The sequence below is a fragment of the Malus domestica genome, chromosome 06 (genome assembly GCF_042453785.1).
Source record: "Malus domestica chromosome 06, GDT2T_hap1".
Classification (NCBI taxonomy): Eukaryota; Viridiplantae; Streptophyta; class Magnoliopsida; order Rosales; family Rosaceae; genus Malus; species Malus domestica.
Window position 1 is genome coordinate 4,860,354 of NC_091666.1, and position 25,737 is coordinate 4,886,090.

General features: G+C 36.2%; 1 protein-coding gene and 2 long non-coding RNA genes across 8 annotated transcripts; 2 read left to right on the forward strand and 1 right to left on the reverse strand.

The window, feature by feature from the left end:
- Positions 1-4,654: 4,654 nt before the first annotated feature.
- LOC139197182 (uncharacterized) lies at positions 4,655-14,747 on the forward strand. Its single transcript, XR_011582321.1, has 2 exons — positions 4,655-4,820; positions 14,565-14,747. It is a non-coding gene; the product is annotated as an uncharacterized lncRNA (long non-coding RNA).
- Positions 14,748-15,014: 267 nt separating this feature from the next.
- Positions 15,015-21,445, reverse strand: LOC114825606 (alpha,alpha-trehalose-phosphate synthase [UDP-forming] 5-like). 6 transcript variants are annotated; one of them, XM_029104476.2, is made up of 5 exons: positions 21,203-21,304; positions 20,835-20,980; positions 18,395-20,450; positions 16,790-17,063; positions 15,015-15,585 (listed from the first exon to the last, which is right to left on the reverse strand). In XM_029104476.2, the coding sequence occupies exons 3-5, from the start codon at positions 20,377-20,379 to the stop codon at positions 15,262-15,264; spliced, it is 2,583 nt and encodes an 860-aa protein (XP_028960309.1). In that variant the 5' UTR covers positions 20,380-20,450; positions 20,835-20,980; positions 21,203-21,304; the 3' UTR covers positions 15,015-15,261. The 6 variants fall into 6 exon arrangements, with proteins under 6 accessions (XP_028960309.1, XP_028960306.1, XP_070680063.1 ...); XM_029104473.2 differs by having other exon boundaries at positions 18,395-20,453; XM_070823962.1 differs by lacking the exon at positions 20,835-20,980 and having other exon boundaries at positions 21,203-21,445.
- Positions 21,446-23,086: 1,641 nt separating this feature from the next.
- LOC139197183 (uncharacterized) lies at positions 23,087-25,493 on the forward strand. The gene is made up of 2 exons (XR_011582322.1): positions 23,087-23,551; positions 24,680-25,493. It is a non-coding gene; the product is annotated as an uncharacterized lncRNA (long non-coding RNA).
- Positions 25,494-25,737: the final 244 nt, after the last annotated feature.

Below are 25,737 nucleotides of genomic sequence, written 5' to 3' on the forward strand. Positions count from 1 at the left end.
CAAAAAATAAACTTAATTTCTATTTTTTTTTTAAAAGAAAGAAACAAAAAAGGAAGAAAAGGTTTGATGGTGTCATTAATTAAGAGAGCTATTCATAAGCAGTAGCATGGGTGGTTGACTTAGGTTATGGAAGTATCGTGTGAGTGATGCCTCAGTGACAGACTGTTGGGGTTACGCACCTTTCTTCTCTAACCATAATAACTGCGCTCTTGAGAGGCTACTTATAATTACTTATGACTGGCCATGTAAGCAATGCTAGAATCAGTCGTGCATGCAAGCGGGTTCTTGTTGTTTCTGTTTTGAGGAGTTCACATGCATGAACAGTCAGATCAACTCGAACGCAACCTCGTGTGTGACGATTGATCATCTCCCTTGGCAGAGAGAGACATGGCATGAGACTAGAGAGACTCAACCACTCCCTCTTTCCTTCTGTTTTTATCTTTCTTTTTGTGTCAAAAACCTTGATTACTATGCCTCTTAAGGGATATATTGGAGATTGCTTTCTGAGATTGTGTCGTGCATTAACTTCTCTCTCACTGAAATTTTAATGTAGATGAGGTGGCTGGAAGTGCATGTATAACATGTTAGATGGTCCAATGGTTCATGTTCTATGTAAAGGCTTCGGGGAAGTCAAGGGACCGCTTGAAGATAGCAACTTATATGAAACGAGTTTACTGCTATCGTAATGTCCTCATCTAAAAATGGATTATCATAGAAAGAAAAACTTACACATGACATGACAATGTCTTATTAGACAGAAACGTCATGAACAGTGACCCATTCCCATGTAAGTCCTTCTTGAGTGACCCATTCCCATGTAAGTCCTTCTTGAGTGACCCATTCCCAAGATAGCACCAACTGTTGGTAATTACCAAAAACACGAAGTTTTTCGAATGGAGAAGCTAGCTAGCGAGGTGAGCAAGTGTGTATCATATATGATATACGCCGTGGACTGTGGAGTATATTGGTAAATTCTCTTCTCTCCCATACTTTTGCATTGTCACATATAATAACATCCATCTTTTCTTTTGACCCACATTGAACTGCACGTATTAAATTAAGGGGTGGCGCCAAGGTACATAATGCTTCTCTTCTTCTCAACCGCTAAAGTTGTAGTTATTGGTTGATAGGTACCACTCATGTTGATCAAATCCTAATTATAAAGTTTGTATATAATATGAGTTCTTTTTATATGGTTTATATATAAATTGTATTAGAAATTTCTTCAATACTACGTATATCATTCTTTTTTTTCCTTTTTTTAATACTACATATAACATTGAATTATACGAGAATGAGTGACTGAGATTGAAAATAAAAAATATAAACAGAAATCAAATATAACGGTTAAAACACCTATAGCATAAAATGATAGGTAACATATCTTCTCTTGTCAATTAGGGTGTGTTTGGTGCGCAGACGGGACGGAACGGGACGGGACGGGACGGGACGGAACGGAACGGGACGGGACGGAACGAAGGTGTAATTTTTGAAAAAGACATGGGGTATATTTGTCTTAAAATGGTAAAACATTGTGTTCCACAGACGTGGAACAAACCCGTTCCAGGGGGTGGAGGTGGGACGCAAAAACACCCAAAATCTGTCCCGTGGAACAGCCCGTTCCACCCATTTTTGGCGCACCAAACGCGGGACGGAACGCCTCGTCCCGTTCCGTCCCGTCCCGTCCCACGTACCAAACGCACCCTTATTTCCCAGACACTTAATGTAAACCTACAATCCAAGATCAACTATCATGTTTTTTAATTAGGGAGAGGTGATAGATTTAAACTTGGATTTTATTTTAATATTAGGAAAGGAAATACTGCTTAGCCCAATGAAACTAGTTGTTACTCACAATTTATTTTTGAGTGATGAAGCTGATATAGCGGAAGTTATATATAGATAAAAGGGATAATGAATGGCCACCCTTGGATAGAATCCTAAAACACCAAAAATTTGAGAAAAGTTCTCGAGTTTTGATTAATAATATGATAAGATGATAAAATACAACCCTAAATGTGTTTAAATATTCTTAACAAACCTTAAGTCCAAATAGGAAATATATTAAACAAATAACAACACATAAAATATCCTAAAATATTAAAATCCGAATTAAACACATTAAAGGACACAATTCGCTCAAATTTCGACTGAGCTCATTGTCAAACAATCATTTTTACAAATCTTGTCGTTTTCTTCGAATCCATATATTACAGGCCTAAAACTGACACACCAAACCAAAGTAGCATTAATCCGAACAATTTAAAATGTCCAAAACATCCACTTTAGGGATATGAAGCAATCAATAACCTTTTAACCCATGAATTACCAATTCTCCAATCATTTTCTTAATTGAAAGACTCTTTCTTCTTTTAACTTTCCTGCATCTAAAATATCATAAATTCCATTCTCCATTATTTACCTACAATATTCACTAGTAAACTCATATTAAATACCAAGTTGGACATAGGTTAAGAAAAAATTACCATATTCAAGGAAAAATAGAAGTCTAATTAAATATTTTAGTATAGGCCACAAATTTTATTACAAGTGAGCCTATGACTAAATAAAAGACATGGGAAATTACCATATCGTCCAGCTTATTTGCTTGATTCCCAAGATATTCTATCTCTCTATCTTCCCCAAATATTAGATCTATGGTCCGTGTTTTTTGTTTTTTTTTCTTCGCAGTTTATTGGATTCAGATTCACATCTACTTTGCTTTTGAATTAGGAAATCATGGGAATTAGCTCTATTAATTTACAATAGAGGAAATAAGAGAATTAGTTCCAAAGATATATCTGAATTATTTGATTTTGTGGCAACCCATCTCGTGTTCCTCGACTCCCAATAGAAAATTGAAATCGGTTCATTTGTTCTTGATGACGATGCGCAGACAAGATACGGGCATTTCACAGCTCAATAGGGTTTCGCGATGAAGAAGAGAAAAACCAAATTTTAAAACCTAGCAATCCCAATCTTTTTTTATTTTGCCTTGTAATTAACATTCTTCTTCAATCATGGGAATCACGCTAAGCAAGAACTTATTCTTCTTCAATCAATTCGCAGATAATATTTTGTTTAGGTGTAAGCTATTAAGCCTAGCTACCCTTAGATTAATCTAATAATTCAGCTGAAAGAGGTCCTCATAGGTTTTCAAAATGAGAACCTTAGGACCATGGATAAGGAATTTAAATTGATTCAATATAAAAATTGATGTATTTTTATACACTCACGTTCTGTTCGTGTGTTGATTTATTTCCTTACCTTTCCATTGTTTTTGGCATTTATCTAGTAGTAGGTTGTGATGTGGTGGCACTAGCGTATATGGGCTCATTTATAAGTGATTTTAAAATGACCAAAATCACTTTTCGTGAAAATATTTTTAGAACCAATCATTGGTGAAAACGCAAGTGAATCTTGTGGAACCCAAAAATATTTTATCTAGGAGCGTTTTTAGTCATTTTAACAGCACTTCAAAACGAGTCCTATGACGCCTATACTGTATGAAGTGAAGGCGTTGGAATAATAGCTTGATATGCTTTGTGTGTGCTTCGTAATTTTGTATCAAAATTAAGGCAACATGTTGTGAAGGCGTTTGTTAGTCACAAATTCGTCTCGGCCACGAGGCAATCGAGCGGAGGTTTTGAGATCTCTTGGTGATTCTGATTGGTTGTAGGTGTTCCAACTCGTGGCTTAAGGCCAAGGGAGTAAAGAGAAGTTGGAGATTTTGATTGCGCTTTGATACCACTTCTTACAATGCAATTTGTGGACCAAGGAAGCCGCCTATCTCGTTCGTAGATTCTCCATTCCTTGTGAGCGAGGACTTTGGGTGAAGCGTTATTTATAAAAGTGAGGTGGAATGAATTTAAAGGTTAATGTGGCGGTAGGGTTGGTGTGTACTTGGATGGTGGATTGCATCAATTCAAACGAACTAGTATTGGGAGTTGATTAGATCAAGGAGCCGAAACCAAAATTACAATATGATAAAATAAAATGTAACGAAATAAAAGTGTGTAACTAAAATGCTGGAAATTCAAGGTGTGATAAAATAAAGTGCGAGGAAGTAAATTGCGGGAAAATAAACTACGATAAGTGTGAGAAATAAAAAATTACTCTATGTTTGAGAAGATAAAATTAACATGATCACATCAACTCAATCGAACTAGTTGTGAGGATGGAACTGAAAACGAATATGAAATCCAAAATGCAAGAATTTAAAGTGAGAGTGCATGTGAAGAAATCAAAATCATTTTAAATTGGAAAGTTACACTTCGATTAGAAAGTGTGACAATTATGTATGATTAGTGACAATTATGTATGGTTATATCTTGAACGAGAAAATAAAGACAAATGCACACCAAGAAAAATGAGGAGAAATTGTTGTGTTGTTGCATGACCTTTTGACAATGAGCTCATCTATGAATGTATCCAATCCCATATTAATTTGACGCTGACGATTTTAAAACTTCAAACTTAATTTCCTTTTTGGTAGCGCCACTCATGCACATGTTTTGGGAACCTTGATTAACTACTCTTGGGCCACGAATAAATCTGGAGCCGTAATTAGGTGAGTTGGGTCTACTCAAGCAAACTTGTCTACTAAGAAAAGCAAGTGAGACGCAACTTGGGGAGAACAAAACAACGTTGGAAGTTTCTCTTCAAACTTGTCTACAAAGAAAAGTAAGTGAGCTCGTCCGACTTTGGCTAACAGGTTCCAACTCGGGCGACGCAACCTGGGGAGAACAAAACAACGTTGGAAGTTTCTCTTTGCCTCCTTTCTGCGTTCATGGCCAGTACTTTCTGCGATTTCACGTTAGGTCGGTTTCTCGTTTCTTTTTCAAAATTTTTGTATTAGTTGTTACTTATTCATTTAACATTATTGTTTTTTTTTAGTTATAATTTAGGTCATCATCCACATTATTTAATGTTTAAAAGTCACCACATTACTTTTAATCTAAACCCAAATTCAAATAAAATACTACTTAAATATGCTAGCATTTAAGGTAAGGTAAGTGGAATGACTTTGAAAACAGCAAAAAATCATATTTGAAGGCAGCTTCAAATTTGACATCTCTTTGTCCAAGTCAGCTTAGCCTTCTTTTCCATGTCAGTTTTGATTCATACAGAGGATGTAACTCCCATGGATTCAAACAAAAGTCATGTTGAGCTTATGAGCTCAATACAGTCCAAAATGTGACCGTTAGAAGAGAGAGAGTAACCAATACAAATGCAATCTCAACCCTCCATCTTATCTAGCCTATGAGCTAAATACATTTGTCCAATTCCAGCTTGTAAGCTAACACAAATACATTGTTCAATAAGAAAATTACACTTGTAAAATTAGTAAACATGATTATAGTCTAACACTCCCTTTTAAATTGTCCATTGATTTTACTTTGAGCAAGTTTCTTAGATAGTTGAATCTTTCCTTTGCTAGAGCTTTGAATATGTCTGAAACCTAGACAATAGAATAGGTCAACGACTCCTTGTTGCAAAGCTTCCTTGATAAAATGGTATTTTGTTAATGTGCTTGGTCTTTTAATGGAAGTTTGGATTCTTGGTGATTGCAATGACTGAGGTGTTGTCACACTTGAGAGGCGTAACTTTTGTTTTCATTTAACCAAAATCATTTAACAAAAATTGAAGTCAAATTGCTTAAGCAGTTGCTTCAGAGGCACTTATGTATTTAGCCGCAGCTAGGAAAAAAGCAACACAGCTTTGTTTCACATATGTCCAAGAGAACATCTCATTGCCAAAGGTAAAGGCAATTCCTAAAGTACTCTTTATATCATCATCTGAGTCACTAGTCACTCACAATATCCAAATAGGACATTTCCCTTCCCCTTTTCATACTCTAATCCATAGTTCAGAGTTCCTTGCACATATCTCAGCACTCATTTTGCAATACCAAAATGCTTGTTTGTAGGACAATGCATGAACATTGCAAGCAAACTTGCAGCATACCTCAAATCAGGGTACATTTTTGCTCACCATCCTCAAATGGTGGTAATGCTCATCTCCCTAATTATTATCATTGAATGAGTTTAAATCTTGAGATTTGTGTCAAAGGTTCATTTATATACAATAATTGGATTGTAGCAGGTATAATTTTGTGGTAAAAGTGTGATTCGGTCTATAATCCTTTATATAGTTAAGGGGTCTTTTGATTTGATTAATATTTCATTCCGACCAAAAACTTTATTTCTTAAAAGAATTTAATCCTTTACCTCTCAATGAAAAATTCGAGGAAGAATATACATTCTTGCAATACGTGAACGAAAGAAACAATGTCTTAGAGTATCTCCAGTGGAGTCCCTAAATAGAGTCCTCACCACCCTCTACCACCGTATGTCTCTAAATTTAGGGACTTTGTGGCTTCCAATGGATGAAGCTCCAATCCCTATAGTAGAGGGATTGCCCGAAGTCTGTATAAAAAACACTACATTTGAGGACTGGTTTTAGGGGAAGAGGATTCTCTCCCCTCCTAATCTCTCTCCCCTTCCATTCCCTCCTATTTGAACGGTCACGGTTAAACCACGTCAACATCTTATATTGATTTTTTTTATAGAGACAAAAGATAAAAAGCAATGTGTGAGAAGAGGGAAAGGAAAAGGATGAGAATAGGATGTGAAAGAATCATACTCTAGTTTTAGGGACTCAAAATGGAGTGAGGCCCATAAGAATTATGAGTGAGATGTAACCACCACGTGCAATTCAAATGAAGCTGTTGTGCAACTATAACAAACGCGCCAAACAAGCGCAAATAAAGCTTACTTGCCTGACACAGCATCAAGGTAGGTCCCACAGTTATATATATTTTTTCTTTTCTTCTTCTTTTACTTATGGGATCCAACGGTTCAACTTTCTTCTTGGATTTTTTAATCTTGTAGTCCCTAAATTTAAGGATCATACTATGAGGATCATCCATTGGAGCTAAAATTCCTTTAGGGACTCAAAGATTCTTATAAGTCCCTATATAAGTTCTCATATATGGTGGTCGGAGTCCTTAAATAGGGACTCCCATTGAAGATACTCTTATGAAACACTTCTTTTATTTCGCATTCCAAAGAGCAACACTTCTCAAAATCTCAAAAGGAGGTGCTTAGTTGGAACCACATTCTAACTAAGGATTTTTGTGGTTCAAGAATTATTGTTTAGGTAGTTCATACCATCCATACATAATATTTTAACATCACCGCCAACACCTGAGGGTGGTGAACATACATATTCTTGTACAAAATATCTTTGTATGAGAAAAAAGATATACTCATATTGGCTTTGTTATACACAATAAAGCAACATTAATGAAGTTGGATAGTTGATTTTTCATATTTATAATTTAATAATAAGTCAAATTGTTTTTAAGATGTTTTGTTGTACATTAATTAGCATTACACCATATTTATCTTTGTCTAATGGTAATACGGGAGGACAATTGGAACCCTACCGAGGGGTTGAAGTCCTTTTATCTCCACAATTAAATAAGGTTTGGAGATGGTTACAAATAACAATCGTCCTGATGCTCATATAGTTTATAAATAGTGACACGATCATGACATGCATTTGCAACTGTATACAAGGGCGAATGCACACTGGAACTTAGGTAGTCTCAGGACCACTCGAAGTTCTTAAAATATATATGTGAAGGTCTTTTGAGGACTCTTTGAATATTTTGTATTGGTCTCTTTGTACCTATTAAGTATTTGATGTAATACCTACTAGACATATCTCAACAGGTTCCATGCACAACACTCAAATTCTCTCGATATCACTCATCAAGTGTTCGACAAAATGCCTTAGTGAATAAACTAAATTTTTTCTTTTGCACACTTCACGCTCTATTTTTATCTAAAAATTTTGAACCTTTAACACTACGACCACCCAAATTCGAATCTTGGACCCGTCACCGACCGTATATGTTCGCAAAACCTTTTTTTTTTACAAGCGATATTATCAACATTAAGGGGGTGGGAGAACAAGCTAAGTCTCATAATGGGCTAACAATAATGTGGTTCAAATTCGCATTGACAAAAATTGAATCTAAATTCTCTTACTTATAAGTGAAAAGACTTAACAATTTTCCAATTTTTGTTGGAGAACGTATTGAAACGAAACATCACGTGCTCACCCTTCGTTGACAATAATGTATCTGAGATAATTGATCAAATGACCTTCTTTATCTATTGGCTTGTCCTGCTTTATATCATACATTGTCCCTTCATTAAATTCTATCCAAAAAATAAATATATAATATATGAGCGAAAGAAAGTAGGTGGACTTAAAGTTTCATGAAATTAACAAACTAACATTTAATTTTTTTTAAAAGTTGATAGTAATAATAATGTGATAAAATAATATTGATTTTATTTTGATTAAGTGCAGGGTGCTTTGGTTATTGAAGATTATCGTTGAACACATCATATTATTTGTACAATATTTTTCTTGAGAGATTTTGGATGCAGTCCCTAGTTATGAATATTCTTTGATTGAAACCTTGTTGGTTTTCAATTTTTAATCTAAGTCCCTGAAATTAATGTGATAATATATTTCTATGTATGTTACTATATTTTTTAAGTTAAAAATTAAAAATTATAGTTGTTTATATTAATGAGATTTTAACTAAAAAACCATAATTTGTGAGATTAAAACTATTAAAATATAAATATACTATTGTGTGTGTGTGTGTAAACATGGTACATTCATCAAAATTAACCAAAAAATTATTATACCAAAACATGGGTACATTCTTCAAGATCACAAAAAAAAAAGATATTTGTAATAGCATGTTCCTAAAAATTATGATTTTATAATTTTAATAAGTGAGTTTACAAAAATGCCCTTCGAGGCAAAGTGTTAACTTTTGTTGACTGTCGTGTTGTGTCACGTAAGGTTCATTTTCTTGGCGTATTCTCGTAGTACTTGTAGCTACGAAAGCGTGGGCGCAAACGGAGCGCAATTTGAAGTTATAACGAATGAGATATTAATATTTAAAGTCAAGGGCAAAATTGTAAATTACTATTTTCTAGAAAACTCCAGATTTCTGAAGTTTAATCTGGTCATGCCACGTGTGTGGCTGGGATTGAAGTAAGGAAAAATGGGTGGTGTGGATGGGAAATAAAAGAGGAACAGGGGAGAGAAGTGGAGGAATGAGGAGAGGAGAGAAAAAGGAACGGACGAATCAAATAAGAGAGAAAGGAGCAAAAAGAGGGAGGAAAAGAAGAAGGGGATCTTGAGGAACCTTGACCCGACCCGATTTTATCTCCCAACTCCGGCCACCATGGACGTCAATCTTGGTGTCAAAATCATCCTTACCTCGAGGCCAATCGATACCTCTATCAATTCCACCCCAAAAATTAGAGAATTTGGCTTTGATTTTGCAAAACCACACCGGAGGCTCCAATCCACCATTTTGGAAACGTTCTGTCCCAATTACCACTACCACTAGACTCTCCATGAACTCAGAAACAAAGCCTAATCAACCTTGGAGGCGTCGGAGCTTGTTTGGAGTTGAATCATGAACACCCATTTCAAGGGTTTCCAACAGGTTTTCATGAAATCGAGGCTTTTCCTGGCCAAATTGGCCTTAGTCATAGGTGTGGAAGTTGCTCTACTCCCTGAGATCTTCATTTCTTTGAAATTTGGTAATTTTTGGAAATAGTTGAATTTTCCGCGGCATACCGCCACTTGCGGTGGCACATGGGCCGAGGCGTCCCTTGACCTTCTTAGGTTAAGTTTGAATACCTTGACCATTTTTGAGGTCCGATTAACGAATTTCCATCAGTTGAACCTAGTTTCATTAAGGCCCACCACCCGATTATTATAGCAGTCGACGATCCGATCGTTGGATCGTCACTAAACTTTGATATGTTGTAGTACATAATATTTGAGGATTTTAGAAACTTACGGATCGGGAATCTAACATATGGATCTTCCTGAATAGGATATGTAAGTTAAGTGTTTTATTGACAAGAATTCTAAGATATGGTTTGATAATTGTTTTAGGCGCCGATCGTTTGTGACGCCTCGATGTTTGTACTAGGGAGTTGTAACACAGACTCCAGGTGAGTGGGTTTTTTATTTTCTATGTATACGTATATATGCTTTACGTTTTCCCATAAATTCTTTAAATGGATTTACGATTTTAGATGCCATGTCAATTACATTACATTTTAGAACATGCATTAGTATAGTTATGCATATTGTTGTTTGATGCTATGGACGCTCAGGTAAGCTCCAAGTGAGTATATATTGATGGTAGTGTGTGTATGGTTACGGTGAGATGCATTTAGAGCTCATTATCCTGCATCCCGGTGCTAGTGTTCCCGTCCGTGGTTAGGATACAGTCCTTCACGTGATGTTCATCTCCCACACCGCATGCTTACCTTGGATCCAAGTTTGGTGCACAACCCTATCGTATAAACCATAATAGGTGGTTTCAACTCGTAGGTGACCCACGATTATTCGCACAGCATTCACGTGATCGTAGCACTTGAGCGTACTTATTTGTACCCAACCCTGTCGTATAGACCACCTTATGTGGTTCCGACTTGTGTGCAGGAGATGTCAAATATAATATGTCAAAATTTTATTTGATGGCTGATGTGGTAAATTGAATACAAGTGCTAAATTCTCTTCTTTTCCAATGGATGTGTCAAATATTTATTTTATTATTTTATTAGGCCTAGAGTTACATTAACTATTAAAAAATAATCAAAATTAATTGTAGTTTTTATTCTATTGGTTGTTAATGGGACCCATGTATAAAAAAATTTAATTAAATATATTTGACTCATTCTTGTTTGCTGTCAAAAAAGGCAGCTAGAAAGTAAGGAGTCAAATGACTCACATGCCACATCATATATGACATATCCATTGGAGAACACCTAAATGTCCTTTAATTCTATTTGGCATATTTGACATCTACTTTGGAGATGGTCTTAGATGTTATAAAATCTAATGGATAAAAAGGAGTGTAAATCCAAAAAGATGAACAAGGAATGAAGGCTTATTTTAGAGTGATGAGAGCAAGTGAGAATGAGAGAATGTCCACACTGCAATTTCATTCATACAGAGGATGTAACTCCCATGGATTCAAACAAAAGTCATGATGAGCTTATGAGCTCAATACAATCCAAAATGTGACCGTTAGAAGAGAGAGAGTAAGGAATACAAATGCCCTTCCATCTTATCTAGCCTATGAGCTAAATACATTTGTCCAATTCTAGCTTGTAAGCTAACACAAAGACATTGTTCAATAAGAAATTACACCTGTAAAAGTAAACAAGATTATAATCCAACACTCCCCTTTAAAGTGTCCACTGATTTTACTTAGAGCAAGTTTCTCAAATAGTTGAATCTTTCCTTTGCTAGAGCTTTAGTGGATATGTCTGAAACCTAGACAACAGAGTAGGTCAATGACTCCTTGTTGCAAAGCTTCCATGATGAAATGGTATTTCCTATTAATGTACTTGGTCTCTTAATGGAAGGCTGGATTCTTGGTGATTGCAATGATTAAGGTGTTGTCACACTTGAGAGGAGTAACTTTTGTTTGCATTTCCCCAAAATCCTTTAACAAAAATTGAAGCCAAATTGCTTGAGTAGTTGCTTCAAATGCAATTATGTAGCCTCAGCTATGAACAAAGCAACACAGCTTTGTTTCACATATGTCCAAGAGAACATCTCATTGCCAAAGGTAAAGGCATATCCTAAAGTACTCTTCATATCATCATCTGAGTCACTAGTCACTCACAATATCCAAATAGGACATCTCCCTTCCCCTTTTCATACTCCAATCCATATTTCAAAGTTCCTTGCACAATTCTTAGCACTCTTTTTGTAATGCCCAAATGCTTGTTTGTAGGATAGTGCATGAACCTTGCAAGCAAACTTGCAGCATACCTCAAATCAGGGTGGATTTTTTTCTCACCATCCTCAAGTAGTAATAATACTCACCACCCTAATTACTATCATTGAATGAGTTTAAATTTTCAGATTTGTGTCAAAAGTTTATTTATATACAATAATCAGATTATAGCAGGTATAGTTTAGTGGTAAAAGTGTGATTCAATCTATAATCCTTTATATAGTTAAGGGGTCTTTTGGTTTGATTAATATTTCATTTCAACCAAAAACTTTATTTCTTAAAAGAATTTAATCATTTACCTCTCAATGAAAAATTCGAGGAAGAATATACATTCTTGCAATACGCGAACGAAAGAAACAATGTCTTAGAGCATCTCCAGTGGAGTCCCTAAATGGAGTCCTTACCACCCTCAACCACTGTATGTCTCTAAATTTAGGCACTTTATGGCTTCCAATGGGATGAAGCTCCAACCCCAATAGTAGAGGGATTGGCCGGAGTTTGTATAAAAAACACTACATTTGAGGACTGGTTTTAGGGACTCAAAATGGAGTGAGGCCTATATGACTTATGAGTGAGATGCCACGTGCAATTCAAATGAAGTTGTTGTGTAGCTATGACAAATGTGCCAAACAAACGCAAATAAAGCTTACTCGCTTGACACAGCATCATGGTAGGTCCCACACTTATATTTTTTTTCTTTTCTTCTTCTTTTACCTTTGGGATCCAACGGTTCAACTTTCTTCTTGGATTTTTTAATTTTGTAGTCCCTAAATTTAAGGATTATACTATTAGGATCATCCATTGGAGCTAAAATTCCTTTAGGGACTCAAAGATTCTTTTAAGTCCCTATATAAGTTCTCATATGTGGTGGTTGGAGTACTTAAATGGGGACTCCCATTAAAGATGCTCTTACGAAACACTTCTTTTATTTTGTCTCCCAAAGAGCAACTCTTCTCAAAATCTCAAAAGGAAAGGTTCTAAGTTGGAATATCATTCTAACTAAGGATTTTTGTGGTTCAAGAATTCTTGTTTAGGCGGTTCATACCATACATACATAATATTTTGACATCACCACCATCACCTGAGGGTGTGTTGAACATACATAGTCTCGTACAAAATATCTTTGTATGAGAAAAAAGATATACTCATATTGGGTTTGTTATACATAGTAAAACAACATTAATGAAGTTGGATAGTTGATTTTTCATATTTATAAATTAATAATAAGTCAAATTGCTTTCAAGATGTTTTGTTGTACGTTAATTAGCATTTCACCGGGCTCCCTACCATATTTATCTTTGTCTAATGGTAATACGGGAGGATAATCGAAACCCTACCAAGGGTTTGAAGGCCTTTTATCTCCACAAGTAAATAAGGTTTGGAGATGGTTACAAATGGTAAGAGATCCCCTTCAGATCTCTCCCATCAAGTCCTAGGGATCCAGAGATCCGGACCCTGAAATTTGATCTAACGGCTACAATTATTATAACTTTTAGAGGGGCTTCCTGTTTAGTAGCCGTTGCATCAAATTTCAAGAGCCCAAATCTCCTGATCCCTAGGATTTGGTAGGAGAGATCCGGAGATCTCTCCCCTTTACAAATAACTATCGTCCTGATGCTCATATAGTTTATAAATAGTGACACAATCATGACATGCATTTGCAACCGTATACAGAGGCGAATGCACACTAGAACTTAGGTGGTCTCAGGACCACTCGAAGTTCTTAAAATATACATGTGAAAGTCTTTCGAGGACTCTTCGAATATTTTATACTGGTCTCCTTGTACATATTAAGTATTTGATGTAATATCTGCTAGGCATATCTCGATAGGTTCCATGCACAACACTTAAATTCTCTTGATATCACTCATCAAGTGTTCGACAAAATGCCTTAGTGAATAAACTTTTTTTCTTTCTTTTGCACGCTTTACGCTCTGTTTCTATCTAAAAATTTTGAACCTTTAATACTACAACCATCCAAATTCGAATTCTGAACCCGTCACCGACCGTATATGTTCACAAAGCCAATCTTTTTTTTTTTTTTGAACAAGCGATATTATATATATTAAGGGGGTGGGGAACTGGCTAAGTCTCATAATGGGCTAGCAATAATGTAGTTCAAATTCGCCTTTGACGAAAATCGAATCTAAAATATCTTATTTATAAGTGAAAAGACCTAACAATTTTCCTTGTTTTTTTTATTGGAGAACGAATTATTGAAACGAAACGTCTAATGCTCAACCTTCGTTGACAATAATGTATCTGAGAGACTTGATCAAGATCATCAAATGACCTTCTAGTTCTATTTACTTGTCATGCTTTATATCATACATTGTCTCCCTTCATTAAATTCTATCAAAAAATAAAATATATAATATACGAGCGAAAGAAAGTAGGTGCCTGACAAGTGAGCACATCCATCCTATTTATTATTTTTAACTTTTTATAATCTTATGAAGCAACAACCATAACCCCCTAACAACATAAACAATTTTTTTTCACAAAAAAAGAAAAAAAAACTAAATTTCAGGCACATATAAAAGCAAAAATTGCATCCTATCATTCTAATTTATAAATCTCTACCATCCAAACGATGTTTGACGTTTCATGAAATTAACAAACTAACATTTAATTTTTTAAAAGTTAAAGTAATAGTAATGTGGTAAAATAATATTGATTTTATTTTGATCAAGTGCAGGCTGCTTTGGCTGTTGAAAACTATCATTGAGCACATCACATTACTTGTACAATATTTTTAGCTTCGGCCGCTTCATTCAAAATACGTATATTTACGGTAAGTCTTTAGTCATTGTTGCTAGAAATGCTTTTCTTTTCGATTGTACCGAAAACAGTTGTGTTGGAGATTTCGTTCTTTGAATAATTTTAATTTTCCACGAAATAAAAAAAGCACCTAACCAAATCAGACTAATTACTGCTCAATTCAGTGTAAATGACACTTTTTGTGTTCAAACTTCAAACCTATGCTAAATAATGGGATAGGTTTGGTTCAACCAACCAACCAAAATTAGCTAAACACGTTGCAAACATAATTAAGTGTAGATGGACATTTATGCTTACTGGCAAATCTAAGCTAAATCTAGATATTGGTCCCCTAAGAGAAAATTATATACATTTGAAAACTTCGGTATGCCTTGGCAAACTGGATAATATCGTTACACGATTTATAATATTGGATTCATACATCCGAGGCTGCGTTTGGTATGCGGAAACGAGCTAGTACAATCTGTAAGCTCTGCGCCCCGCGGGTTGAAAGATTCAGAAAAGAAACACAAGTAATGAAGGCCAACATTAAGATACAAGAAAATTTTACAATTTCGCTACTCACACACTAGTCACTGCATAATAACAGAACGGGGTTTCAATGAATAATCTATTTACTTTTCTAAAGCAAGTACTCGCTGAGAAAGCTGCGCTGCAGCGCTTTTGGCCGACTGCTCCGAAGCATTGGCCAGCCCCTGTAACATTCTCAAAATCTCAGTTGTGTCTTCCAGGTAGTACTTGGCCTTGCTGGGCTTCTGACCGACAGTGCAAGCAAACACTTCAGCCACCGGAGACAGAGAGTCCCTTGAACTCATTATCGCCTCAAACATGTCTTCGTCGGACCTGTCATCCCCAATACACAGAACAAAATCTGGAAGCATTGCTTTCTGTTTCATTGCTACGAGGAGACGTTCTGCTACAAGGCCTTTGTTGACACCCTATGAGATGGTCATAGAAGAAGAGGAACTTGTAAGGTTTGGGGCTAAGCTTCCGCTCTATACTACCGAAACCTCAAAGAGAGTTTGCACTACTTTTTTCACTTTTCATGCTTCAAAATCTTAAAAACAAATATCACACTGTAATATCTGAACTGAAATATATAGGAGAATCACTAAAAGTCAACAACCATTTATGATCCATACAAGAGCTGCTATTATGAGTCTAATAATATGTTTAATCAATTCAAAACAGTCCAATAAATTAGATTCACCACGAGATGTTTCTTCCTTGAAAAAAAATGAAAAATCTTTAAAGATTAGAGAATGATAGGTTACACTTATTAATAGATTTGAATCCTCTCGACTTCTCCCAACTCAATTGCATAAGGTTACTTGACGCGCTCTCCAATTTTCTGACCTGTTAGTTAAAACCCAGGTTTTAACTCATCTTTAAAATTTGTTTCAAGGAAAAAGTTCCCGTCTGTTTCTTCCAAAAGGTGCCCGTTTGCTTATACATTAACCCAAAAGGTATGCAGGGGATGTGGGACAATGCTAACACTTTCTTCTGCACCAGGATTGCAGGGTTGCAGACACTAGGTTCTCCACTCTACTTTGGCCAATCAATATAAACTCGACCCATCCTTACGATACAGCTATTCTGAAACCATGTTAAACCCAGTTTTTCCAGTCATAACACTGGCAGAGAGAGTTAGCATAGTTCCACATCACTTGAGTACCTTTTGGGATTTGCAATGTACAAACGCGTAAGCACACTTTCCTTGAAAGCCAATCTTTAAGGATGAAATTCTACCCCTCGGCTTAACATGGTATGAGAATAAACAAAGGACACCCTTTCCTTGTAAGCTAGTTCTTGAGAATGAGTTCTACTCATGGGTTTTAACGCAATTATCTGGACATTAATTAATGGAATGTTCAATTCTTGCAGGTAATGCCGGTCCCTAAAGAATATATTCCTTTGCACATAGGGAATTCAGGATTTCTTTTTGTACCTAATACTCCAATGTCATCTGTTGCTCTGGAATCTTAGTCCTCATTATAGTGAGAACATATCAAACTTACTTATAATCATAATTATAATATTTAAGCACATCTCAATTACTTAGTGCATGTTACTATAGAAGAAAAGATTAGACTTAGGAATGGCTATAAACTGACAGTGTAAGGAGATCAAAGAGCTACTAACCTGAGGTTTAACTTCTACAATGTGCTGACCACTCTTGACAGACACTGGCTCATTGGCAAGAACACTTTCCAGGTGATCTAGAAGCTCCTTAGCCTGACAAAAGCCAAAATCTGGATCTGCGTATTGATAATTCCAAACAAGAGCACTTTCTTTGGTCTCTATGGTAGAACCATCGGTTGTTTCGGTATATAACTGCATTACTGGCTCAGCAATCTGTTTCCAATCAAAATCTGGAATAGAGATACAAGTTTCCCAGTCGGCATTATGATTTGACCTGAAAAAGAGTATTGATCAAAATTAAATACACCACAAACAAACAAAGAAATCTTCAGACATGTTTCTCTTTCCAAAATTCCATGAATGGAAACTGCATCGCTAGGTTAGAGACTGATATGAAGGTTGCACTTTAGTACACCTCACGTCCCCAGAATAAAAAAGGATACAAACTGGCACAACTCTATTATTAAGAGTTGTAGCATTTGAATTCAATTTTCAGCATACAAATGGGCACAACTCCATTATCAAGCATATGACAACCCGAAACATGTGAGAATTAATAAATTGAGCTCTAATTCCAGTTCTACAACATGACTAGTTTTGTCTGCTGTAACATAATTATTAGAACTTTTCATGTTTCAATATTAAGGGTATCTAAAAATGATGTAAATTGAGTGATAATCTTTTGATAGGAAGAGCTACCCTAATTAATATGTGGGGAAAATAATTCAACACATGTAGTAGCCATCCTAATTTCACTTGTTCCTTTCCGCCCTTCTATTTTGTACAAAAGAGTTGTTTATATTTTGAAATACATTTTTTAATTGAATACACAAGCTGTTAGTAAACTGGACAAGTGAGACTGCAAGTTCGTCAGTTCTTCATACAACTAGAAACTGAAGCTGCCCAACCTTCTCGGACACAAACCTTGACCAGATCTAATCCTACTTCAGTATTACTATGCTTAAAGCTAAAATTAATTCAATTTTGCAAACAGAAAGCTATAAAGGGTTACATACTGTGAAAATTCAAAGATGTTTTAATTAAGCAAAATGACAAGAAGAAAAGTAGAAGTTTATAGTTTATAGTTTCTGCTCCTCTTCTTTCCTGTCTTTTTCTAACTTGTCCATGTGACATCTACAACCAGAACTTAGCTACTGATAGAAGACCAACTAAGATAAGTTACATTAACAAGTTCTTTTTTATTTCTCATCAGATTTTCCTCTTTTTGTTCGCCTTCGTTTTTTTAAAGTGTGTATGTAATATCTATAACAAGGACTTCATTAGGACAAAGATCCAAAACCAAAAATAACAAGTTTATGTTTATGGCCAGAAACTGCAGTTAGTGGAAAATGTAGAGCTGCACCAGCCTTGAAAAAGAGGATGGCTTATAAGACTTATAGAAAGGCAAATTAGCAAGCATGAGGTTGAGGTTATATTCTACCGCACGAAACTGAAATATACAGGAATTGAATTTGAATGACATGAAAAGTAAATATTAATATAAAGAAAAGTTCTATGTAGCTTGTAGGAACGGCTGTACACAAACATAGAGCCTTAATGGGGAAACAAGAAGTAGGGGGGCTATAACAACAAACAGGCACGTACCTCACATAATAGCCATGCTCTGCAGCAATCCCAAGCTTTTCACAAGAAGAAAACCACTTGGTTAAAGTCTTTCTGTCTTTCCCACTAACAAGAAAGACAACATTCTTGGGATCATTGCATAAATTGTTCAAGATTCCAACAGCCTCTGTATTAGGAGTGGTAATAATTGAACCCGGCAGCATCATAGCACCATCATAATCCAAAAGAATCGCTCGATTCTTGGTCCTTTTATAAGCTGAAACAATAAGTTCAACTGAAAGCTTTCTGAAATTTGGATCCAAAACAATCACCCGGAACCCTAAGCCAAAACCAATTCCCCAGCACCTTCTCCTCATATGATCCCTACATGCCCTTTCAAGATCCTGCAAGAAGCTGCGCGCCCAATATGCAACATCATGTGTAATGACATACCTATAATGTTTCTCGTGTCGCAACTGTTTTTCTGCCTCTGGCACCATAAGAGCAGAATCCATAGCTTCGGCAACAGCATCAATGTTCCACGGGTTGACTCGGATTGCCCCACTTAGTGATGGAGAGCACCCTATAAACTCGGATACCACTAGCATGCTTTTCTTTGGGGTTGTTGGGTTTAGTCCTAAAGTCTCATCTAGCTTCTCATTTCCTTGGCGGCAGATAATATACTCATAGGGTATAAGATTCATTCCATCCCTCACCGCTGTAACAAGACAACACTCCGCAATTACATAATAAGCAATTCGCTCATAAAACTGAAGCGGGGTATCAATCAAGACCACAGGTTTGTATCCTTCCCTTCCAAATGTCTCATTGATCCTCTTCACTGTGGCATCAGTTTCTACCTGGACCTCCCGGACATCTTTTCCCCGGCCTCTGGCAGGGTTAGCAACTTGAACCAAAACAACCTTACCCCTCTTATCAGGATGTTGACTAAGCAATTGTTCCATGGCCAAAAGTTTCAAGCTGATTCCTTTAAATATGTCCATATCATCAACCCCAAGCAAAACAGTTTTCCCCCTAAACTGATCTTGCAACTCGGCAACTTTAGATTCAGTCTCTGGAAGATTCAACACATTTTGGAGCTGGTGTATGTGTATCCCAACAGGAAGAATCTTAATGCTTACAGTGCGACCATAATACTCGAGCCCGATGTATCCTCGCTTAGATTGATATGAAAGGCCAAGCATTCTACTACAACAAGAGAGGAAGTGCCTAGCATAATCAAAAGTATGGAAGCCAATAAGGTCAGAATTCAGAAGTGCTCTTAGAAGGTCATCTCTTACAGGAAGTGTCCTGTATATCTCAGACGAAGGGAACGGGCTGTGGAGAAAGAATCCAAGCCTCAATCTATTAAACCTCTTCCTCAAAAATGTTGGCAACACCATCAAATGGTAGTCATGAACCCACACCAAATCATCATCAGGGCTAATCACTTCCATTACTTTATCTGCAAATATCTTGTTCACGGAAACATAAGCTTGCCATAGAGACCGATCAAACCTACCACCAAGATCTGGTGAGAGAGGAAGCATGTAATGAAATAAAGGCCACAAATGTTGTTTACAAAAACCATGATAAAATTTACTAAAAAGATCAGGAGGGATAAATGCAGGGACGCATTTGAAAGTATCAAGCAAAGTTTGGGCTACATCATCTTGCTCACTTGGGTCAATTTCTTCTTTAAGGCAACCAATATAGACTACTTCTACATCTTCTCCCAGGCCATCTTTGAGCTGCAAAAGAAGTGAATCCTCATCCCAGCTAAAGTACCATTCGCCATCGTCTCTCCGATGGGCCCGAAGTGGAAGCTGATTTCCCACTATGATCATCCGTTCTTGAGCAATGGATGACGGAGCATCAGAGCCAACACTATTACTGTTGTCATCATCAAACTCAGACAATACTCCAGCGACAGTTGCCACTCGGGGAAACCTCTTCTTCTCGCGGCCAAAAGTTGGGGAGTCACCAGAAGTAAGGTCAAGTAAGCTAGAATAGGACCTTGAAACCATTGCGAGGACGAATCGGGAACTTCTGGTCAGCTTGGAAGTGAAAGAGGACCGTGCTGATTCCTCAGGGCCAACTTCTACAAAGAATTAACAACCCATAAACACGAAACACAAAAAAAAAAAAGAAAAACATGAAATATCAACAGAAAATCAAACGATTAACAAAAGAAATCTACTGCAGCTGCACAGATTATAGTACCAATAGTTGAGTTGTGACAGCATAAACTGGGATAGAAGCTTCACTATAATACAGAGATGCTTTTACAAACAAATAAATTTTACTAGAAAGCTCGTTTAATTAGCTTTCCTCTCTCAGCAGAAATCAAAATTTTACAGAATTAGAGCAGTTAAATGTAATAAAGAGCCAAAAATTAAAATCTGGAACTCACACAATTATTTGAACAAAACCCAGAAGCCTAAATCTGAAGAAATTAGATCCAAAACTGAGAAATAATCACCTCCAGAGTGCAATCATAAAGCAACCCAGAAATGCAACAATCTTGAGGAGAGTCTGTCTGTCTATCTATCTATCTACCCATCCAAGCAGCTTGAGAAATCAAAATGCATATTCAACCCATCTTCCATCACAAAAAGTAAAAATAATCTAGAGAGAGAGAGAGAGAGAGAGAGTCAACTAAGCAAGTGAATGAAAGATGCAGCAGCACGCAGCACCAGCACCAGCACTCAAAACCAAGTGGAAAAAAGTACCAAAAAAGTAGATTCCAACTTGAAAGATCAGAAGAATAACCATGAAAAATAAAGCTTTAAAATAATCATTCCACATTTCACAGTGAACGAGTGTGTGTTAGTGAGAGAAACTGCTCACCTTTTGGCTTTGATGAAGAATGACGGTGCACTGAGACACCAAAGATGCTCCCTTTTTACTCTCTATGTGAATTGCATTCGGAGAAAATGAAAGGCCAATGCTTTTGCTAAAACTTGGTAAAAAATCTCACTGAGACAACTATTTCCTTTCACATTCGACAAACAAACAAATGGGATGTCCTTTTACAAAGAATTAGATGCTCTCTGTTACTTTTCTCTCTCTAATTTTGTTGTAATTTGTAAGAGTGATGATTTGGTGGGAAGAGTTTTTTTAGAAATAATGTTTGAGAGATCAAATTTTTTAAATTAAATTTTTTTTTGTTGGGAACATTTTGTAAATTAAATAATGTAGTTGTTAATAATTGAATTGTTAATTAATGTGTTTATTTTGTAACATATCATTTAATTTGTAAATTTAGTTTAAAATTTTGGTCTTCTTACCATTATCCTTTTTTAGTGTGCTGAAACATCAGGAGGAGTTTTAAGTGTGTCCACAACACGGCTAATCAGCATACAAATTGTGAGATATTTGTGTTAAAAAAAAATTCCCACTTATATAATAAAATATTAGATATCACCCGTGTTTCGAATACAATAAAATATTTCTCTAAAAACAATAACGAAACACATATGTATCATATAATACAAGAGATACTTGAAAGAAAAAAAAAATTCTACTTTATACTAACAAGTAGTGTTTCCTCTCGCGTTCAGTCATATGTATCATAAAACAGCGTGCAGTCAGCACCAACAATGGTTAAGCATGGTTAATTAACTCAACAACAGCATTGGTTAGATATATAGACTAGAGACGAAAGTTAGCTCATGAGACTGCTTATTTCTCTCCCCCCTATTAACTCAACGTGGATGCTGGGATAGAAGCCGGGCGGAGACAACGACGGAAAATGGCAGAGAGGCAGGTTGAAGGCAAGGAAGACAAAAGGAAAATAGGAGAGAAAGAACAAAATTATGAAATGAAAATTAAAAATAAAATAAATAAATAATACCACATCATACCTATACTTTGACAGAAATTTTATATAAAAAATTATCAAACACTTAAATATTATTTTTTATTAAAATTATTTTTACTATTAAAATTTAACAAACACTTTACTAATTATTTTATAATTATTTATTTTTATAGCACAATAAAAATATTTTTACACAGCAATACCGCGGTAGCTCTGAGAGTGACTGGGATATAAATTATTATTAGAACTTCTGTGCAGCACACCAACATATTTATGACTTCTGTCGTATTCATATATTTATTTATTTTTTATACAAAATGTAATAACTGAAGCAACAACAACCACTTTCCTAGCTACTTCTACCCCCAAAATGCCCTTTGATTTTGACCTATGTCATGGGCATTGCACTTTAAGTTTGATATTGTCTATTTTATGATACTTTTGAATAATAAATGAAACAATTTTTCTCTTATAGAAGTTGGAAGATAAATGATTAAGAAACCATCAACCCAACATGTTGTACGGTACTCATTGATATCAACCCAATCTGTTAAAAATATAAGGGTAAATCTCAGTTTACTGTTATTAAATTTTGTGGTTTTCAATATTTGGTACATGAAGTTTTTTTTGTCCAGAGTCATACCTAAAGTGTTAATTTTGAGACAGTCTCATACATAGTCTGACTTTTAAGTCTTCTATTAAAAAGTCCACGTGGAAATTAAAAATTCACATGTCATTAAGAAGTCCACGTGGTGCCTATACGAACAACGATTAGATACCACATGTCATTAAGAAGTTTACGTGGAAATTAAAATTTCAAAAAAGTAATTATTTTAAAAAATTATTATTATTATTTGAAAAAAAAAACCCAAATCCCCTTCTCTTCCCCAGAATCCCAACCCGTGACCACCCCATCACCCACCCCTTCATCGAATTGGCGTTTGGGGTTTGTTTTTCTCCAACTCCCCGTCAGCGCCATCTCTCCGTCAAGCCACCCATCCTCGCCTGCGTCCCTACATATTTGTAAGCGCCCTTCTCATCGAATTGCCGGCCCATCCCTTCCCCCTCGTCAAATCTCCAAAACCATAAATCTAAAACTAAATCCAAAATTTTCAAATTGGTTTCATAAAATTAGGTCCATTTGCACGGATAAGAAAGAGAGGGTGAGAAATGTGAAGAGAGAGGCAGAGACTTGAAATTGGGGTTTGAGGCTTTTGTCTGAGACGACCATCCTCTTCTTGAGGCAGAGCTTTTCTATTTTTCTGGGGCTTCGACGGCAGCAAGGGGGAACATGTAGTTGGCGCAGTAGGTGTGGCGGAGTGGGAGGAAGGGTGTGGCGTGCTAGCGATGGTGTTGGACGGCGCCAATCCCTTTAGGTAAGAACATCAGACCTCCCAATCCAAAATCAAATCCATCCCATCTCACTTCCAATTCAAAAATCAAATCCCTTTAGGTATGAAATTAGGTTGAATTTTAATTAAAAAAAAAACAAAGAAGATGAATTTCAGATTTTAAGGTTTGATGGTTGCGGGGCGGGTAGAGGATCCTTTTCGGACCCAAACCCACCGGATCCTTATTCTTCTTTCTTCCCTGCAGATTTTCATCACTCTCATCCATTTTTTCCAGCTGAAACACTATTTCCAATCATCCAATTCCCAACACAGCCTTTATATATATATATATATATACACGGAGGATAAAAATGGAAGAAAAAGAACTGAAATCTTCATACGTGGAGGAGTTAAAGAGATTATGCTCCCAAAAATTGAAGAAGCATAAGGATGGGGCAGATTTGTAGAGTTTGGAAATTTCATGGAAAAAATGGATGATGGTGATGAAAATCTGCAGAGAAGAAAGGAGGAGGATCATCCTCTCCCGGCAGGGAGACCTGTTTAGTTTTTAGGGTTATTTTTTAATTTTTTTTTATTTTTTAATATCCACGTGGCGTCTAGTCATTGACCACATTAGCTTCACGTCAGAAGTTAATAGAAGACTTAACAGCCAGACTAACGAATGTATGAAACTGTCCTAAACTTAACACTTTAGATATGACTCTGGGGCGAAAAAAAATTCATGTATCAAATGTTGAAAATTACGAAACTTGAGAGCAGTAAACTGAGATTTACCCAAAATATAAAATATTAGGCAATTATCACTTTATTATCTTGAAATATGGTAGTGTTCAAACTTTCATACATCAATTTTTTTTTTTTTTTAATCTAAGTGTCATACCTAAAGTTGGAATTATAGGAAACTTTTGGACATCTGTTACGTTTTTCTTGAGAACCTCTGTTAATTTGTGATGTGGTGCTCACGTGGACAATGACTAGACGTCACGTGTCAATCTAGTCCACATGAACATTAAAAATTAATTAAAAAGTCAAAAAGTGGGGATAATGGCAGAACTTCCTTTCCTTCGTTCCATTTTCTATCTTTTGTAAATCTTTCCGTAATTCTTAGAGAAACCTTATATTGCTATCTTATATGTATACGCCCTATCTCAGGTCCTTGGCAGATAGAATCGTCCAAACCAAACCAAACCAAAAGTTTTGTAGAAGCCCCAAAAGCGACTTCATCGTCGAGTTCCTCAACTTAGTGCTTCCGATTTAGAGCCGAGTTACCAGGTTCCGGTAGTGGTCCAGACCGTCTCCCTCTTGGAGGATGAGCTGTTGACAGACAAGACAACGGAGTTGAGGAAGGTGTCGCTTTTGATCAAAATCTCGGCGTCGACGACGGCGACGTGGCAGTCGAGGTGGGTCGTGATGGTTCAGGATTGGCTGGGTGGTTTAGGCAGAAAAGAAACAAGTCGAGATATAGGCTGGTCAGCCGGGTTACAAATTGCATTTAATTCAAAGTGGTGAGCAGACAAGTTCATGGATTCAAAGATCATATTTGGGCATGGTGGTTCTAGCGAATTCCACGGTTTTCAACAGCAAGCAGGGTAGCAGCAAAACGGTGAATTTTGGGGTTCTTGAGATCGAACAACAAAGAAAGTGAAGAGAGAGTAAAGAAGGATGGTGAAGGATGAGGAACAGGAAAGCAAAGGTGACATGTAGGGCTAGATCGACATGTGTGGCCTAGTCATTGTCTACGTAAGCACCACGTCACAGTTTAGCAGAGAATTTCACGGAAAACTTAATGGATGCTTGAAAGTGTCTCATACTTCTAACATTAGGTATAATATTAAGATGTAAAAAAACTTGATGTATGGAAGTTTGAAAACCACGATACTAATGTAGTAAAGTGAGTATCCTAAAATATTTTTGTAGACATCAAAATTTCGGTGAAATAAATGTTGATCAATAATTAAAATTTCAACATTCACGTGTCACATAAATTTTACATATAGCATGTGACTCAACGAAAAATCGAGAATCATCAGAAAAGTCATTAAACATGACAAGTGTCAACACATGGCAGAAATGATTTATTTCATCTGATTATTTAAATCTAAAAATCAAGTTTTTGAATTCTATAAATAAGAAGCCGAGGCATTCATTTTGAAAAACCAATTCATAACCAATTCACATCACACCAAAACCTTGAAGCTTTGAAACTTTAA

Bases quoted from the DNA above. Each gene is read 5' to 3' on its own strand.
- LOC114825606 (XM_070823962.1), bottom strand. From the start codon at position 20,379: ATGGTTTCAAGGTCCTATTCTAGCTTACTTGACCTTACTTCTGGTGAC. The intron at 17,064-18,394 runs GTACGTGCCTGT...ACTCTTTTTCAG, and splicing joins GAGCATGGCTATTATGTGAG to GTCAAATCATAATGCCGACT. The intron at 15,586-16,789 runs GTTAGTAGCTCT...ACCATCTCATAG, and splicing joins TTGTAGAAGTTAAACCTCAG to GGTGTCAACAAAGGCCTTGT.